The sequence below is a fragment of the Calonectris borealis genome, chromosome Z (assembly GCF_964195595.1).
Source record: "Calonectris borealis chromosome Z, bCalBor7.hap1.2, whole genome shotgun sequence".
Taxonomy (NCBI): domain Eukaryota; kingdom Metazoa; phylum Chordata; class Aves; order Procellariiformes; family Procellariidae; genus Calonectris; species Calonectris borealis.
In genome coordinates this window covers 87,095,358-87,115,833 of record NC_134352.1, presented here as the reverse complement: position 1 = coordinate 87,115,833, position 20,476 = coordinate 87,095,358, and the positions used below count along the sequence as shown (strand labels likewise).

The window sequence follows — 20,476 nt, the reverse complement described above, 5'->3', positions numbered from 1 at the left end:
GTATTTCTTACTGACTTTTGAGAACTACCGAAACCGTATTTTTGGTTATTAAGTAAGGAAGAGTAGTAAGAAGATAAGATTTAGGGGCTTCTTGTTTTTCTCTAACTCCAGAAAAGATTTTGGTGATAAATGAAGTATAAATAAATATAGAAGCTTATAGCAATGCAAACCTCTCCCTCTTACATACACAATGTCCTTGTGGAAGCAGTATCATCTCCTACTCAGGTTCCCAAGGGCACCTTCTTCAAGCTTCAGCAGTTTAGCAGTAGATGAGGCAAAACAAGTGGCAAAGTGGGTCAGGTCCCTTGACTTCTAGTAGTCCCCACAGTGCTGGCAATGGCCAGTGGTACATGCAGAAAAAGCCAATGTAGTCAATATTTGCCATAACTTCTGCATTGCTGGAAAGCGTCCTGTACGCATTTGGACTGATAAGATGTTTCAATCTCTAGCTAGATAAATTCCTCCTCACTATAGCACATCCTGTCCTTGTACTACTGAGCTTATTCAGGCTTTTCTTCGATAAACTTTGTCCTGCCAATTTTGCATCTCACCAGCAGTATGATGGAAACAATATTATTGTATCTACTACTATTGGCACTTGTCTGTAACTCAGTGAGCTTATCTGTAAACTGAAACAGAAGTTAGCCAAAAGGACTTCATCGCTACTGCTATAGAGCTAGCCAAAAGCGCCTTCTCCCTCCGAGATACAGGAAGACTGGGATAATCAGCTCAACACCTGGAATTTACATTACAATAATTAGAACAAGAACTGTTATTTCTGTTAATAAACTGGGCACTAAATGAGCACGTGAAGTCGGTTACTCATTACGGGTCCCTCCAACTTGAGCTAAGGCATAATCACAGTACAGAACTAACACCTGCACGGCTGCAGCAGCATCCTGTGGATTTCTACATCAACGAAGACGTGAATCTCCAAAAACCTATAAACACCTGCCATATTATGAAGAAAAACTCTGGGGGTAAGAAGGTGAATAGAAATTTCAGCAACAGCAAGACAGATGTTTTTGATGCCTTTATTTCCCCCCCCCCCCATATATTTCCCCCCATATGTTTCTCTAAAGAGGACAAAGCCTGACTCGTGTACTCTTACAATTATATGATGGGAACTTCCCAAAAACCCCCATGCATACTGTAAGAACGTGGTAAAATGTTATGTTCAAGACAAAGGAAATCATAAATGCCATTAATTACTTTGCACCCATGATATACAGAAACAACACAGGGAGAGATTTAATAAAAAGGTAAACTAAGAAATGAACCAGTGAGCCTCAAGCTGCAGCTATTTTTAATACCAGTTTGTAAAGTTTTCCCGAGAGCATAAACACTCCCGGACAGTCTGCAACTTTTTTTAACTGTGTCACACTTTAGCAGGGATCTGCTGCTTGCCTATACAGTGCTGACCTGCTGAAGAATGGCATCTAGAAGATTAATTCTCTTCTGGAATGAGATGCATCTGTTGTAAATTAAACAAAAATCAATCTTGCTGACAATGCCAGAATTAGCTATTTGAGGTATTAAAAGAGTTAGGAGAAGAGCAAAAAGTATCTCCACAGAAGTTCATTTATGCTTTGAGTCAGGGAACAAACTTCTGCCAGCAGAAATAAAAGCTGGCAGTGAAAGGCTATCAATAATTTGAAGCTAAATTGTTACAGAACAGAAGATAATGAAAATTACCAACACACAACCCAGTATATTACAAAAAACTTTTCACCCTGTGGCTTTAATATTCTCCCTAATTTTCCATGTAACCGATAAACTTATGTTGCTTCAGGAAAAAAGTAATAAGCACCGAGAAGCGGATCAGAATGTTCTTGACAGTACATTGTGTGCATATGTTTTGAAATCTTGAAGTCAGCTTTTAAAAAAGGCACTGTGGTCCGCAATACCAGTGGTACCTGGAACTTGGAATCCAAGATATCTAGGTCTAAGAGTTAAACGAAGTGAAGACACTAAAAAAAGGGCATAAAAGCCTATAAGCAAATTAATTTAAGAAACATAGGTAGGTATTATTAAGTCCCAATATTGTAAAAAATCAGTACGTTTTAGTCATTACTTGTGTGCATGCTGTACAAAATGGTTCCGCTCCATAGCTTGTAAATAAATAAAAAAACCCCAATCGTGGTAGGCAAGTAAGTTCCAAGCTTATGTAAGTAAACTCATGATTTATTTGCCTCAAATTAAATTTAACACATATACTTATGTACAAGACGTTTATCTGCACCCCAGTTACTTCCATCCAGAAACTGATACAGATCTCTGAAGTTCGTTTTAATAGGATTCTCTGTAAAGACCCACTGTAAATCCAAGACAAACTGTACCATAAGCTGTTTTTACACCTTCTTCTGATAAAATGAGTTACGACTTTGGCCAATGAATTATATTCCCACCTACTCACTTTGCAATTGTTAAACATGTATCTAACATTTTTCGTTTGTAACAGAGAAAGTTATCCACAGATTGTGGACCTTTCTACAATAGGCATGCTTGCTTTTGTTGTATCATCTGCCTGCATTATATAAAAGACACTATAAACAAAGCACTTCACTAATTATAATTCTACCACTTACTTTGTCCTTTGAGAACGTATTCAACCTATAAAACCCCAAACAGTCCCAAGCTGAGACTGTTGCTAAGATGGACTGTGAAACACCTTTATTACTCCTCATTGCAAGTATTTTACTCAGCTTCAAGTACTGCTTTTCACAAAGATGTCATATGGCTCACTGACAAGAACATCATTTCCCTCTTTGGCATCCCCAGTCTTAGACAGTTCAGGAAGAACGACAGGTTAAAATTCATAGTCTGCCCGTACTGATCAAGTTCACAACCATGAGATACTGCTCAGTATTTAATTACTTTCTGGCAATAACCAATAATAAGATGGAAATATGGTCTTTCGGGATAACATTTACATACCTGTCCAAAGTTTTCCTCATCTATGCAAAACATGAGATCCAACTCTGTAGGGTCATTTTCCAGGATCCACTTCAAAGAGTTGTAGTATTCGCTATCCTACAGCAGATTGTAATTTAACAAAGTTTGAAAATGTGAACATTAAAAGCATAGTTTAACTTCAAATTGAACAAATAAAAACATCTAAAACTAGAACTCCAAAGGGACTGGAAAGATGAGAACTCATTTATTTGCACAGCTACTGTAAAGCATGGTAAGATGGATTAGTTTATTCATATGTATTTTTCTTAGATGCTATATTATTAGAATCACGTAACTTTTCTTAATTGACTTGTAATTGCATTATTATATCATACAATAAATTGACTCTACATATCTATTTGGTAAATATGTATATAGCAGTGTGAAATAATTGCTTAGAAAATGTCTCCTTGATAAAACTGTACATTCTTTTCAACACAATTTATATACTTTATTTATATACTTTATTACACCAATAATATATTATGCAATAACTGATTGCATTGTTATTATTAAAAGCCTTGAAGTTTGCTGAATAAAAGACCCCTCTAATGTCCTAAAAGGATTGAATCTTCATCATGTATTAGGTTCATAATTAAAGATTGACCCAAGAAAAAAAGAAAGGAAAAAAAAAAGTATGTGTAGCTATCACTAAATATTTCCAAGCAAGGAGAGCCACAAAAATTAATTTCAAAATAAAGTTACAATATTATTTACTCATGTATGCCTCAAGAGAAGAATGACCTGCCAAAATTTGGTGACTATGAGATAATGGGAGCTGGAGGAGAGATTAAGCAGTTGAACCAGCGTTTATCTCAGTAACTGAAAGTCTGTAAAACTCTAAAACATCAAAAAGAATAAACTGTGTTTTATTCTTCTCGTATCGAGTATACTTTTGACAAGACCAAGGACGCTATTGCAGCGTTAAAAATAAGAGGAAAAGGTTTCCCAACTACTTGTAGGAATACAAGAGCCTCAACTTCCTTTTAAGATCCTTCTTGGTATGCACCTCATGAGGTTGGTTTTAAGCTTGTACTTGAGCTCAAGCCATCTCATCTTCTGTAATTTTGCCTCTGTGCTGGGCTTTGAGTCAACTGACTTTGCTGTTGAAGACAGTCTTAGGGAAGCGCAGGACGCGAGTGGCCAGCTCTCAACCAAGTCCTGCCCCTACAGAGGCCATCTGGAGCAGTCTTACCCAGATAAACTATTCTGTATAATGGGTAACAGAGGAAGATGTTAGAAAGGGGACAAGTAACAGTTCCAAGGTTCTCCGAAGCCCACAGCTGTGGAAAAACCGGACAGCCCTCAAAAGGTTAAGAAGACAAAACCAAGTATCATCCTGCTAACGGAATGGAAACCATTTGTATTTAGCTATTGTACATATCTGAAATGTACTGTGTTTCAATACTGGTACACTACACATCTAGATTGGGCATCTGCAGGATCCTATTTACTACGGTCCTTCATTTTACAATACAAAGTTAGAGATTACTAACTTGTAAAACAATTCGTTTTTCTCCCAGGGAGTGCCAAACACAAAAGTACTTGATTGCAATTGATGTTGAAGGTGTGAAAGTAGAGGAAGTGCAGGGAACAAAACCAAAACGGATAAAAGGGCATAAGTTGTGCTGCATTCATTAAGTATATTTTGGAGAGAACTGTTTATCATTTGTTTATCATTGACCCTTTCTCCTTGCAGCACTGTGGGCAACTTCCCATGTTTCCAGGTCAGAACTAAGCCCTTGCATCCCCCTCTTCCTGCATGACAAGCTGTCGGACTTGGTGGTGGTGCTCCCTGTAACAGGGAGAAAGTTGACCCAGGGGAAAATCTGCACTGGTAGTGAAACAGCTGTCCTAGCAGGGAAAATTTGTTTTATTAAAAAAGTACGTACATCTCTTTCTAAAGTTGTTCCAGCTATGACCTTCTGTTTTCCACCATGCAGTTTACTGGAATTGTTAGCTCTTACAAATTTCCCCAGAGGAAAAAACCACGTAATTGCTAATGCTGATACGGCTTAAATGTTATCTTACCACTGACTCCATGTCTTTCAGAGTTATTGGTTTCCCCAGCATCATCTTGTAAAAAGGTCTGATGAAGAAGCCTAAAAGAGGGAGAAGAGCGTTACCTCCACTGTTCTAAATTTTCACCTACAGAAAGATACGATTGCTCAAGGATAATACACCATGATATTTCCTAGTGTGCCAGCAAGAAAGAAACCTCCTGAAAGTAACAGCGCTGTAACTGCTCAAGTTAACACAGCAGGCTCATTTTTTATTTAGGGACAGAAAGTCAAATCTTTCAATTACAAGAATGATGCCATTAATTACTATATGCCATTAAACACCATAACATTAATGGTAGAGAGACACAAAAGATGGAGAATTGAGCTCAAGGTACTCTAATCCATTTAGAATTGCCATTCTTCTCTCAAAGGAGGTGCTACAAAAACAGGATGGTGAGCTTCCTCTTCTAATGTGCTGCACTATTGCTAAATAAAATATAGTCAGTTTATGTTTGCTTGCTTGCTTATTTTGGGATGTCAAAGTTTGGCAGAAATCATATTTTCTCATTAAATCACTCAGTAATAATTTTACAGATCAAAATATGCTGCAGTTGACACCCACACAACTGCTTTGGCTGCAGGATTGCATGGGAATGGCTGATAGAAATTTAGTGATTTTCCTTAGGAATAGTGATTATTTAGCAATGCTGATTCTGTAGTTTTAACATGAGTGGAGAAAGGAGCAAAACTTTATATGAAATGTATTTGTTGAGTAAGACACTATAATTTTTCAATCACCATTTACATCAGGAATGCAATTTCCAACAGTTCCAGTTCCATTTCTTTCTCTCAGACTTTGTCTCCAGAAATACTACACTCTAAAGCATATGAATTATTGAAGTGATTTATTTCATTTAATAAAAATCCAGTTACAGTAGCATAGCCATACAGTGTAATAACTCACCATCCAATAGCTTCCCATGATACACTGCCAGACCAGCAACCCGACCAATAAACGTGAAATACGACAGATGATCTTCATTACACAGACCTGAATTAGGATTAATCTGAAGTGTATAGTTGTCCCTTTTTTGGGGAAAGAAAAGAAAAAAATCTAAATAACCAAGTCTTTAAATAACCAGATATTCAGATATGTTAATAAATAATTTGAGCTTGGGCCATTTCTTGTTCATTTTTGCGACAGTGTAATGATGTAATTTATCCATGTCTTCCTCAACAGAAGTATCTGACAGTTTGTGGGTAGGCTGATCTAATCAAAACTGTCTTGCTATGACCATAATGATTATTTGACAAAGGTAATTAAAACTCCTGCTTGTGGGGTAACAGGATTTCACCTGTGGCAAGTGTAAGAGGGCTGTGCTAACCTCTCTAGTGGATAAAAGCCTGGCATAATTGAAAACAGTAAAATTTGCCATCAGCTTCAGTGGAATGAGAATTTCAGCTAAGTTCTCTCTTCTGCCTTCTGCTGGGCTTGGTTATTCGCTCTTTCCATGGCTTAAATTTCAGGGCTTAAAATTTTAGGATTCTCTTTTGCAGTAGTTATTTTTAGTTCTTGAAATATCTGAAGGTACTGAAGAGGAATTAAGCATAGGCCCACGGTCCACCCATCCTAGGATAAAGAACGTTTTCTCACTAGCATCTTAAACTGCACATACTAGAGAACATCTCTGAAATATGCTTAACCCCCAGGATATTTGAAAAAGCCGTCAAAAATCTTTTAACTTTGTATTAAACACAGTTTAACGTAACAAAGCGTTAAGACTCGTGTGAAAGTGTGTGTCACAAGAAGACATTAGCCTAAAAGCAGTATTTGTAATTTGCAGTATATTCTTCATCTGTGAAGAAAGATATGGGGCTTTTAAGTAGATTTTTTTCCTTATTTCTTAAAATAACTAGTTAGATTTCTGAACCGAAAATGAAATAACATTATATTTAAAATATCTACAGTGACCTATATCCCATAAGTGGAAATATTTCAAAACAAATGTTTATCCAGTGAACTCTATTACTAGTCAATGTTGTTTAAGTTGTGTTTCTCTTCAACAGCAGAACATGTATTTTCTGAGACACAAATGTGAGAAAACTCTCATTATGCAGTCTTTGTTCATCTACTTTACAATCTATTCGACACTTATAAGAGAAAGGAGTGCGTTTGGTATTGACATAAAAACATCAGAACTACTGCCTGCAATTAAGAAATCCATCCTCACTGTAGCCAAGTACACACTGTGGAATTACACACAGCATATTAAAACAAATGTACTTTAAGCAAGAGACTTGCCTCTCATTTACACTAATGCATTGGTCAAAGATTTTAAAATTGGACAAAACCAAATTTAAACTTATGTAAGGCCACTGAAATGAGAAGCCGTTTTATGAGCTAGTTATAAAGGAGCACTACAATTCTGGACAGCAGGTGTTTTACAATGTAACAGGAGGGCATAAAAAGAGTCTTTTGTCTGACATTGCTCCTTTCACTATTACTAGCCTCAAAAATTGCAGTTTTGCTGCAAGCAAGGCAACACTGAATATTGTCTTAACAATGAAAACGTTTTATAAGATTGCAATGACAATTTGAAAGGTTCTCAGAAAAACAAGTAAGAAATGATAGTACAGAACAGAGATTTGACTGATGAACCACGAAGGATGATCTAACTGTTTTCCGGTGTAACTTTGCCTCTTATGCAAAATCTAATGTATATCCCGTATGAATGGAAATATTTTAATGGACACTTACGTTGCTGAATATTCAAAGAGACCATAATAAGGGTTAAACATCTCCTTGGACAAGAGGAAAAACCATTCTCTGGCCACACCTCCATAGTCAAGTCCTTTTTCTGACTCAAATTCAATCCAGAGCCTGGCTTTTAGTACATCAGGTCTCTTCACAGACATGATTCTTCTGTAGGACTCCTCAAAAATATTATTTCTGTGTAGCTTCATCTCAAATCTGTTCGGTATATCAGCCTATATGAAAAAAGATTATAATATACTTGTTAGTCTCAATAAATAAGTCTTCAGGCAAATTACTGACCAGTGGTAACAACTAAATGACAGATTAGACATACGATGTATAAAATTTACTCTTATGTATGTTTTCCAATGCTCTCATATAGTGAACTAGGTAAGTTCCAGTATAGTGGTTCAGAGATTGCTATGATATTTGACAAAACAATGAAAACAACAAGAAAAGTAACAAACAAACAAACAAACAAACAAGGTAAGAAAATGATTGATATTACTATGCTCTATTATAAGGGCACTTTAGCTTAAAATGGTAACAAATGCACAAGATTTATGCAACCGCTTTACTCACATATCTGTAAAGGCCAGAAGAGTTTCACAACAAGAACACCTACAGTACCATACACACAACAGAACTGAATTGCAAAGATGTAAACAAAAGAGAATCGGGCTGCCAAAATGTTTTAGAAGTTCTGTCTAACGCCCATTACGATTTAGCCCAGGGAGCTAAATTCAGAAAAGGCAGAAGAGAACCGAGTTAAGAATTTGTAGAAAGAAGACTGAGTGAGCAGATAAACATGACTGTTACAGCCATGTATAGTTTTCCTGATAAAACTGACTTGAAACAACTGTTTCAAAAGGTTTGCTTTTTCCTGACAACTGAAGTGCTTATTGTCTGCAATCACTGGTCAAACTCAAGCTGAAAATTCAAGGACCTATCAATAAACAGGTAAAGACATTGGCAAGTCCCTCTTCAAATTATAGTTGGTGTTGCCGAGGCTGTTTACTGTTAATTATGAGTCAACATCACATGCAAGCTAATACCGAGTGCTCGCTTACATTAAAGATGTTACTGAAAATACTTTTTTTCACAGAACAAGAACACCAGAAGCTTGTGCCAGACCCAGCACAACTGTGGGCTCTGCTCTGCCATCTTGTTCCACCTCTGCCCTTCAAAGTCCACTGTTGAAGATGAAGGAAACATATCAATCCTCAAGCCTGTTTTCAACCTAAAGGCTTGTAAACTAACATACCAATTAGTCTCAGTTGCAGTGGGAAATAGTGAATCATTGCTACTTCCTTGCTGCCTCATCACTTAGATTTTGCGTTCATACAGAAAAACGTGAGTCTTACAGATTTGTAAATGTTTTTGTTCAGAAACCAATCAAATTCAAACTTTTCTTCATTTTTTTGGTTCCTACTCAACCCCTTTAGGAGTAGCACAATCAAGAAAAATTGGCAGGAGTGTTACAGCAAGATACACCACCATTCTGTATCTACGCTTGGGATAGTCTGTTGTTTCTCCTAGCCATTGCATAATTGATTCCAACACAAAGCAGCACATTTCTACTCACTGGTTTCTTTAGCTTCTTCCGGAAATAGTCATATTTCTGTTTGAACTCCCTGGAATACGGAACTGCCTATCAGAGAGAGAATCATAAATACAGATTATTCCAGCTATTTAGCAGTTTGATATTGCAACATTATTTAAACAAAAACAAAATGTAAAGACATGCTATCTACATATGGATGCCATAGGTCATCTAATAAAACCCACCATGCGTGAAGTACAGCAGCCAAAATTTTCCCATTTCTCAGTGTGTAATTTGAGTTAAAAGGTACGAAAACTTTCGACCCAGTTCTTCTGTTTATCAACTACTTACCCTCATTTTTTTTTCTTCTTTTAGGAGCATGAAGAGCAAAACCAATTTTTAAGACAGACAAAAAAAATTGGAAGGTATTGCTGCCATCCATGTGTCTCATTAGGAAATAATGAGCATGCCACATGATGCTGAATTTTAAAAATGACTAGTGTTACCAAAGAATATGGATTTGCACAGCTGAAAGTGCTAAGCATTGTTAGATGCTACTCAAAAGACACAAAATTCAAAGAATTTTGAAAATGAACCTAAGAACAAATTAAGAGGCTCTAGTAAAGCTATGACTTTAAGAACAAACACTGTTTGCCTCCAAAAATTGCAAGTATACCTACCCAGCAGAGTTAACTAGGCAGGGGAATGTCCATGACTAGAAATTATCTTTTCAGCCCAATGTGAATGAATCCAATTCTTAACAGTTATCAAACTATCATCAAACTATATCAGAACTATTTTGTAAATTACTTATAATGAAAATATACACCTTCATAATGTCTTTAATCCAGAATCTGAAAGCATTTCATAAACAAATTAACGTTCTTTTGAAGCAAGTACAAGTCACTGTGTAATATTTATCTGAATACTCACTCAATGCAGCTGCTGGTGTGTTAGACCACATTTTTAAGTAACAGCAGCATAACAGAACAATTTTAGAAGTTTAAAAAAAAAGGGTACAGTGAAGGTTGGTAGAATTACATTAATCGGCAGAGCTGGAAATTGGTTTCTGGCATATGTAAACACCCCTTAACAAATGCCACAGGTCTCCGAAATATTTACGTGGATTTCCAGATACGTGAAAGGCCTCTCAGGATGATTCCAGACGTGCACAAATCAAGGTTCAACAAAGGTTCTCACAAGCTCTGTCATTCAGAGTTTTGAAAGACATTTCTATTTTAACACTGTGCTTCTCTTTCCTGCTAACATACTGTACAGGGAAGCAAGGATTTGACACTAAGCTAGAAGATGGCCATGTTTGATGTCGATCCGTGCGCCACTCACTGACCATCGCAGTAGTCAGCAAGATGACAGTATTCTTTTCTGCTACCTACTTGTCTTCATCAGACTCCTTTGCTTTAGCACCAGATAGGAAATGCAAACAAAAGTCCAAAAAGGCCAAGCCTTTTAAGGTACCAGGTAGCACCAGACACAAAAGCATCGAAGTGCATCAGCCATCAAGCAGGAGTACAGGTAAGAGCCATCCATACTGCTGATGGCCAGTCCTATGACTGCAACGTACATCACTCAGCCTTCAGATGAAACGACCATAAACCGAAGCTGTTAATTAAACTAATGAACAGGAACAGGCTGGAAAAGTGATACTATGACAGGTACAGGTCTGGCTCTAACAAATATCTGCTATGTATTTAAGTAAGATTCCTTAATTCTCTGTGGGTTTTTTGACAATTTTTTGAGAATTGAGAATCCTTAATTCTCTGGTTTTTGACACTATATACAACATCAATTTAATGAGGGTTTGGAAAGAGCCTTGGAAAAAAGGAAAAAAACCAAAAAGTCTTCCTGGCCTTGATCATAATATTTTCCAACTATATCCTTACTTTCCTTTGCTCTACTGTTCCTTCAAGATGAAAGAGTAGACCTAGTAAAACAGCTAGCTAAACAAACGAAGTGTGATTTCTTGGGAGCAAAAGAACGATTTTGAATTCCACAGGACTGCAAAAGTTACATTCTCTGTTCCCTGAAGGCTGAATGACAAATTGCAAAGCTCTGGTCCAAGTTCAGTTTCTGGGTGAGGACTAGGATTTTGGGGGAGGGAAGGTATGGGCTGGTCTTGAAGTGGATTCATGACTACTTCATGAAAGTAGGTGAGAGCCGGAGGTGGAAATATTTCTATATGAGTTTTCTCTTCTGCACGATGAGACATGAAAAATTTAAAAAAAAAATCAAACTAAATCATTTTACTCTGATGATAATATGACTTTACTATAGCCATTAAATAACCTTTCAACATGTTTCCATTGTTTAAATGCAATGTGAAATGCAATTTAAATACTTCTTTGTTTTTGTCATGGCACCAAAAATACTATTAAAAGCATCAAGATGAATCCTTAATGCTCATATGGCTGTAAAATGGATTTGATCTTGCTTTCTCTTAAAAAAAACCCAACACAACCACACACACAAACACAAATAACTGTTATTTACTTAATTGGATCATGATTGACCCTTATTATCTTGAAACAAAATTTCCCAGATAGTCTTTCTCATTTATGCTTAACATGTCTGGGAAAATAAAAATTAAGCAGTTGTATAGCATACTGTATATTAGTAACTCAAGCATTAAGTGCATGCTAAATAGGTAAATCACTCCAAAAGCAATTACGTTCAAACAAGTGATTATTATTAATCTTATTAATAAACAAGAGCAATTGGAATTACACCATGCGGTAGTTAATCTGCTGTGTCCTGAGACCCTAAAAATCCCAAGGATTTACCCCAAATAAAATGGTATTCTTGGCACCTGGAAACATCTTAGGGTTGGAAGTCTAATCATTCAGAATACCATAAAATGGCATAAACTAGCACAAAAAGGTCATAGAATCACTCTATATATTTGATGTTTTGAAAATTTGGTATTAAAGTAAAAGCATGTATTTAAGGCTGATATTCTGAAATCTCTTAGTTTATCTGCAGTAAGTTTTAGGTCTCTTAAAACTGATAGACCTGATTTTTGTCTTTTTTACACTCTGAATCCACGTCACAACTCTCCCATATCAAGTGGAAACAGCTTTTTATTATCCAGAAATCCAAAAAATTAATAGCACAGTGTCTCAGCTCAGTAAAATTCTACTGTCAGTAATGACCCAGATAATGGGTAAATAGGAACATTTATCCTATACACGTCCCTAAAACCTTGCAATGTAGGATTCAGCACAAAGAACTTGTCTGAAATTTCCAAGATCTTCTGACTTACGATTCAGAGCAGACGTGCCCTTCACATAGCTTAATAAAGAAACATGCTATTTTAACACAATGGAGGAATAAAAGATAAGATGCAAAGATTTAATACTGTTTGTTCCATACGAAGTAATTTATAATATCAGGAAGTGTGGAGAAAGAAAAAATCTGAAGAATATTTTATACCTGCATTATTTTAGATGTAATTTATTTAAAATCACATTTTTTGCCCCAATTCATCTGTTTGGATGTCAAAAGTAAGCTAAAGATATCACTCTACTACTTTTGTCCTGGAATTTCATCATCACAATAAGCAGCAAAAACAACAGCAAAACCCATGTTGTAATCTTCATTTTTTTATTTTTCAGCCAGGGATCATATCAATAATTGATCTCTTTCAGAAACCACATTCATCATCATCACCACTTAGTGCAGAAAGCTTCGTGTTGCAGGAGGAGGAGAATGGAACAAATGAGAAATGATGGGTTTCCCTGTGTTTCAGAGCGTGAAACACCTTTCGGACTATTTAGCTATGCAGCTTCCGAATGGATGGAGCTTCACTCAGAAATAACACAACAATATAAAAAATTAAAACCAGCCAAACAAAAGTCTCCATCCTTCTGAAGAGCCTTCTCTTCCTCCCCGCTGAAACAGAGGTATTCTGCAATTTACTGTCACATCTAATGATGAAGAATGTTTCCTAAACATTCCAAGGCAGAAGCCAACTTCACATCCTAATGGCTGCAAGACAGGAATCATACTGTACCACTGGAAAAATTCCCTAGCTAGGTAGCTTCTGCTAGGAAAGCCTCCAAACTCATCGAATCCGAGCTATTGTCTGACCTGGGAATAGTGTGCACAGCACTGTAGTTCCAAATGTTCCAGTGATTCCTAATTAGGCCACTTACTGCTTTGGACCACTGGCAGCTGGCAGGCTGGAAGAATCCCCAGGGCACTCCAGCCTGTGCGAAACAAAATAGGGTCCACAGAGTGTACAACCATTTGAATGGCGGGGACAAGACATCAGTTTTGGGGCACCTTGGCAGGCTGTCACATGATGGCAGCTCCCCCTGCCCTTGCAGACTCACAAAAGCTGGCACCTGAGCCCCCCATGTCCGTCAGGAAAAGGCAATGCAAGGCAGAGGTCCTGCTTCCTGGTGTGTTCATCGGGCACAGTCTGACCTAATCTGGAGAACAGGCATGACCTGCTGCTTGGTAATGCCTCCTGCCTATACCAAAAGTACGTCAGTCACAGCATTTAATGGAAAAAACCCATAGCAGTACTTACTGGACCAGTAATTGCCGGGTTCTGCAGTCTGGGGTCTTCCCACTGGGTAATTTTATTATCTGTAAATAATAAAAGAAATTATATCATTACTTCTCTGTAACCACACTGTGAATTTATATTGTTTTTTTCTCCCTACAAATGCTTTCCCTACCATTTCCACAACTTAGTATTTCAGGGTTAGAAGAGGCTGCATTCACCCATCTACATCAAAACCCCATCACACTGTTTAGTTGAAAACACTCATTCAAAAATGCAAAACTACAACAGAATCCAGTGTATTTACACGGCTTTTATTTCAACGTCTGTAGTAATAAACATGTTCTATTTGAACATGGATTTGGATTCAAGTCATATTAGAAATACACAGACTTCATGCCTGAAAGGTAAAGGAACCCAAAAATTTGTCAAATGACAGACTAAGTTTACTTTTTTGAAATTTCGCATAAAGATAGCCAAAATGTAATACTTATAAAAGACAGTCTGCATTTAAATTTGGAGGGCATAACATCTCTTAAAAAAAAAAAAAATCCTAGACACTGATTTAATTAAAAGGTTGTAGGACCTTTAAGGGAGGCAAAATTACACAGTTACGGTGTAAGAGATCATTCAGTTTTGGCCAAAGGAGATTTTGGCAGTAACACGACAGAATCCAGTTCTTTTCATCTACAGCTTTTAAGAGCACCAGGAGGGTGACATGGTAAGGTTATAGAGGACCATGGTGAAACTCTCCCTGCCTCCAGACAACTGCTCCTCACGAGATTCTGAACACAACAGAATCACAACAAAATGATGATGTTGCAACAATAAGACAATGCTCCAAAAACCAAACTAGATGCCATCTGCAATGGCAAGGTTTAAGACATCCGTCTCCTGCACTGAAAGGGTAATAATAATACATCTGATTTTTTACATGCACTGCTTTGATTTATGAACTGTGTATTAAGATAGTAGTCCAGATTTTAAGTTTTGGAATTGCTAGGTTTGGGAATAAACACACTAAGTTTCAAGGAAATTGTTTTTATGACTACTATAGGTAAAAGCAAAGAACCAAATCCACTTATATTAAGACACAAGTATATTCCACGTTTCTACAACTGGAAGAGACCCCTAAGTTTTGAGCATCTCAAGCTAGTTTTAAAATGGACTGGGATTTGAAAGGTGACATTCATTAAATCTTACTGAAGAAAATTTAAAAAGATCACAAGTACGTTTCAAGAAATCTGATCTACCAGTTAATTTAATATTAAAATACTATTTATTTCCCTTTACACATTAAGTCTATTTAGTGCTTATCAAAATTATGGAGGAAGGCTGTTAGACTGACAGCTCCAGAAACCATATGAGATCCACAGACCAAAGCCTGCCACAAAGGTGTGACGCCTAATCTGGCCCTTTTCATCTTGCTTCAATCTGTTCAGTCAAATTTCCTTCTGCAAAGTTTACTGGTTTTATACCAATTCATTTCTTATACCTACTTGAAATTGACAGCCACAAATCATGGTGGTAATTTTCTATGAAATCAAAGATAATAGAACTGGAAATGACTGCAAATTTGTCAATTCTTTCTTACTGCCCTACATACTTAAAAGTGTACGACGTTACTGACAAATCTTTGTCTCAATTTTTTTCAGAGTATTACAGTGACAGTGACTTCATATTATAAATGCTATTCCAGGGCTTAAATGCCTCAACAACTAGAAGGGTCTAACCTGACCACTCTACCTGGAATCATAGCTCAAGATTCTCTGTCTTATCCAAAGTGGATGTGGATAACAAATTCATTCCTTTTGTAGCACGTTTTTGAAAATCTCCCACCTCTCTTCAGTTTTCACACAAATATGATACTCTGTCTTTCCTCATAAATTGGGCTCTAGGGCCTTTGAGGATTCCTTCCTCTCCTCTGTTTCCTCTGGTCCCTTTCCAAGTGGTCCACTATTTTCTTGAAGTTTGGGATCCCATGCTAGATACCGTATTATCATAGCCAAGACATTACCAGTGCTGGTGAGATTAGAAGAATTACTTCAGGTCTTACTTAAGACACTCCTGTTGATACATCACAGGATGAGCTAACTCCTGTTCAGTTGATGATATTTTTCATGCCTTTTTCAACCAAAATTCTGCTAATTATTCCCATTCTGAGTAATACTTTGCAATGCTTATTAAACAGCATCTTATTTCACACTACAGCGGCAATTTGCCAGACTCATTCTGATTTCTCATCCTGCTCAGTGAGCACCTCTCACCTCTCCTACACTGTTGTTTTCTGCTGAACTAATGTGTACATTCCCCCTAATTCATTGTTCAAATCACTAATGAGTATACTGAAAAATGGTGGATCCAAGACAGACTTTGAGGGGAACCCATTTAATATATCCATCCCTCTGTCAGTGAACCACTGATAACTGTTCTGCATATAGTTGGAAAACTTTGTGTTTTCCTTCATGATACCTTCCAAGAGGTAGATCATATTTTCGTACAAGGCTCCTAGGAAATGCAGAAGTATATGCACGCTACAATGAATAGAGAATACTATTTTATTAATGGATGGTAAATAATGTTGACTTAGCTAGCTAAGGACAAATCACGGAGAACTTGAGACTGTATTTTTTCTTAAAAGATTGACCGCTGCAGAAATTAGAACTGTTTGCAGTTAAAATCTAAAAAGATTATATTTTCAGGCTACTATGATACAAGTAATACCTAAATTATTTTAACAGTACTTTGCTTTACTAGTTTATATGGCATGCTTAATAGCAATTTGTATTGCTCCACAAGAGGAGGTTTCTGTGCTGGTTGCATTAGACTTTTTTACAGTTTCTCTCAGGGATGAGACAAACATTTCAAAAACAGGACATCAGTATGGGATTATTATGCAGAAAATTACAAAATTTATCTGGGGAATCAGAACATTAATAGTAGCTGAATCTATTAACACTTTCAACATTTCTATTGTATTCTAATAATGAAACTGACTACATTTGTTGCATCTTAACTAATCGCTTTAGCAGAGAATGACTGAAATGATGGCCAGTTTATCATAGTAATGGACTAGCGAGACTTGCATACTTAGGGTGAGCACAGCTGATCGCACCCATGACTGATTTCAGCCTATGCTCTCAAGTTAGCCATGAGACAAGTAGGAGTCAGCAGGCTCTGTCACAAACCTATCATTATGGTCAAATGTTATCGCGTTTCCTCATCGATACTGTAAAACAAATGCTGTTACTGAGATTGCTCAAGCCAAATCTCTGAGCACTGAATGCTGTTTGCAGTCATTCCCTAAATAGTGAGCACAACATTATCACAATGGAGCTGCAACGTGTCCACTGTAATATCACTGGCACCACCTCTGCTCCTACAGTCCACTTGTAGTGGTGTGGCACCAGATTGAGACCAAAAGGATATTTGCTGCAAACAAGCAGCATTATAAAATAACCCTCTAAACTTTTGTAAAAACTGCTCTATAAAAAGCTAAAAAAACTCAGGTCAAAAGAGGGACCAGAGAGAGATTTCAGCTGCAGATAAATTTAGTTTTGTAACAATTATAAATTCTTTGGGGAATTCTAATTGACGCACAACTTTAACATTCCATTTACTTTTAGAGACTAACACATGCTGAAGTAGATTTAGGAGACTGAAAAATTAAAACTTTTTAAGGGAGGTTGGGAGGCTCAACAATTATACAGATACTTTAAATAAGACAGTTTTATTCTGTGACTCTTCAGTGGCATATTTATTTGCCATATTTAAGTTTCCAGATATCTGTTGGGAAAAACAATTACAGAAGCTTTAAAGAATAATAATTCTGTACTGATGTTTGAAAGAGGTTAATCTTGTGCTTGACGAGTGTATTACTTCTAATTTTTATTTCAAACCATTTTTACAATTTCAAAATTCATATTACTTTAGAGACAGTCTTTTAATAATGATTTAAAAATGTCATATATACAACTACAGATAAGCATAGGAGCCAGTGTTACTGATACTGAAGGAAAAACTTAATGCTATCAAATATGTATAATAGTTTAAGATTTTAATTCTTTAAGTTTTGCATAGCATATGTACCCTCTTCTGATGGTTTTGTGAGTTAGCTATTTCTGTGAAGGTTATGCCATCAGTAGAAATAACTCATTAAAAAGTCCAGCTGAAGTCTTTAAAAAAAAAAAAAGAAGGAAGAAGCAGCAGCAACCCAACCTTTCTGGGCTGCTTTATTTTCAAACAACAACAAAAACTCACACAGTAGTTCTGAGATGCTGTAATAAGACAAGTCTACAATGAAACATCACTTACACTAGAACTTCACTAACAGAACTGCGTAATATTAATGGGCTGGGTGCAGTTTAACATGCTATAAATAGGAAATAAGATCAGAATCAGCACTGCCACAAGACCTTCTTAAAAGAGAGGGAAGAGTACTTATCAGTGCTAATTTCTCCAGTGCCTATATGTGGAGTTGTGGCTATATGATCTTTTCTCATCTTATTTTCTATTCCTAGTGTGTATTTTAATTTATTAAGTGCAAATAAGCCACGGGATCATCAACAACAACAACAACGAATCCAAAATATCAACAAGAACAAAAGAAACCACAAAGAAGAAATGTTAATGCTTCACAAGTCAGAGAGGGACAAAGCTTGATGAGCCAATTAAAAGCAAGCTTTCAGTGAATATACAGTACCGTATGAGGGCACTAAGTCTCTGGTATCAATGTCTCCACATATCAACACCTGGCTTCCTAAATGAAGAGTAAAATTATAAAGCTTTCACTTCAATATTTATTACCTCCCTTTGTCTATTTGCTGTAGTACCTGAACGCTTACTTACTATGGTCTATATAAAACGTTCTTCCATCCAAATGTATTCTTTCCTCCCAACCAGGCTGGAATTGGGAAATGAAAAAAGAGAGAGAAATTAAGTGAAATACTACCACTCTCACACATCATGAAGCAATACATTATCCACACCTACTTAAATTGTCTGATAGATGCTTGTGAGGTAGAAAACACAAAACGATCACAGACGCATTATGTCAAGGCCAAAAATCTAGGAAGATTCAAAGAACTGGCTATTTATACAGGTAACTGTATCCAATACAGTAAATACTTTTTTTAAAGCTTGGAAGTGGAAACTTCTTGCATCAGGGTTTATACCTGTTTCCTACTATGAGGAAATGATCACAAAGAACAGATTGTCTATCATTGGTTAGGTTTCAGAGCTTATGCTTCTACTTCTGAAACACATGTGGGTTATTCACAGTAAATATGTAAGCCAGGATCCCATTACTGGGGGACAAGAATGTCTAACCTAGTCCTCAATTCTACCCTTTTTATCCATTCCCTTTTCTCATTTTCCAAATGATTATAGTATAGCAAGGAGAATAAATGGCACACTGTTAGTATATGCAATGCTGTCCAGTCTAGCGCTCATTCCACCTGTACGCTCTACATTCCACCTGTATCAGCTTCTATAAAACATAGATGAGAAAAAATTTCATTTCAATCTTTTTTGAGAAACTCTTGTTAAATTCTGTAGTCATTCCTACCTCACTCAAAAACAGACTGTTTAACTGAGTTTCAATCTGTTACTGATTATATATTTTTAGTGATAAATGTCAGGCTATCCTGATTTCACTGCATGTTTTACCTCTTGCAATTAACAGAATAAATTGTAAATTGGCCCTTCAGTTACTCCCATGCAATCTAAGCAATGTGTCCTCGAGATTAATGCATGCTTAATGTATCTGAAGAACTGCTAAAGAACAGCTACTTCCACAGCTGTTTTCTTAAAAACAAATTGCATTACTGCTGTGTTGTAACCAGGAAATGCATCATAGTAAATATGTTCAGCTGCGCATAGTTTTCAATCTAATCAGTGATTCAAGACACTGGGCCTGACAAATGGCCTAGCTTGATTTAAATACAAGGCAAAACTTTTTGCTAATCAAGACAAGGGCAGTGAGATTTTAGGATGTTTTAGAGGAGGATGTCTGATCCTAGGTGGTAACAGAGGTTATTGCCCCTCACCAAAGGTAGCATTTGTCACCACTCTTGCCCAAAAGCAGCACTCATTTTGGTCTGCTGGCAGAGTGGTTCATCTAAGTAAACTGTAAGCCAGCTCAATGAAAATGAGTAGAATTAAAGACTTGTTATTCAAACTGTTTAAAACTAAAATAATTTAACCTGCCATGTCCTGTAGGGTGGGACAGTAGCCTCTTCCGCTGGCACAGCTCTTTGCAGACAGCTTGTCCGTAATACATGCTGGAGCACTGAGAGTGCTGGTGACAATTAGTGGCTCGTCACTAAGGTTTCCAGTGTTGCAAGTACAATTTCAATGGCAATTTCTCAAAAGTATGCTTAGTATATATGAGGCAACGAGCTGAATTAACACTACACCGTAAAAATCAGCACCTTAGAAAAAGTGCTAGCTTTCATAGACTAGTCTCTGCCATTAAGGATGCATTTTTTTAAAAACAAAGCAAAGCTCTGTATTTGCCATGGCTGTAAATCAATATTATGCTTTGGTTACAAGTGTGACAAAATTTCTGACGTTAAGATGGTAATTTTCTCTGCAGAATATGGAAGTTTAATTGAAAAATCAAAATTTATTTAGATTTCTGAATGCGAATGTATGGTGGTACGTTAGTAGCGCTCGCTTTGAACAATCTGCTCTAG

General features: G+C 36.7%; 1 protein-coding gene across 2 annotated transcripts in view; it reads right to left on the bottom strand.

Annotated features, from left to right (window-relative positions):
- Positions 1-20,476, bottom strand: part of NEDD4L (NEDD4 like E3 ubiquitin protein ligase) — a 195,929-nt gene that overhangs the window by 10,338 nt on the left and 165,115 nt on the right. For both annotated transcript variants that reach the window (XM_075138130.1, XM_075138131.1), the window contains 7 exons: positions 18,630-18,684; positions 13,806-13,864; positions 9,299-9,364; positions 7,717-7,946; positions 5,923-6,044; positions 4,987-5,057; positions 2,938-3,033 (listed from right to left, as the gene is read on the bottom strand). In XM_075138130.1, coding sequence (XP_074994231.1) covers positions 2,938-3,033; positions 4,987-5,057; positions 5,923-6,044; positions 7,717-7,946; positions 9,299-9,364; positions 13,806-13,864; positions 18,630-18,684 — 699 coding nt within the window. The remainder of the gene's footprint in view (positions 1-2,937; positions 3,034-4,986; positions 5,058-5,922; positions 6,045-7,716; positions 7,947-9,298; positions 9,365-13,805; positions 13,865-18,629; positions 18,685-20,476) is intronic.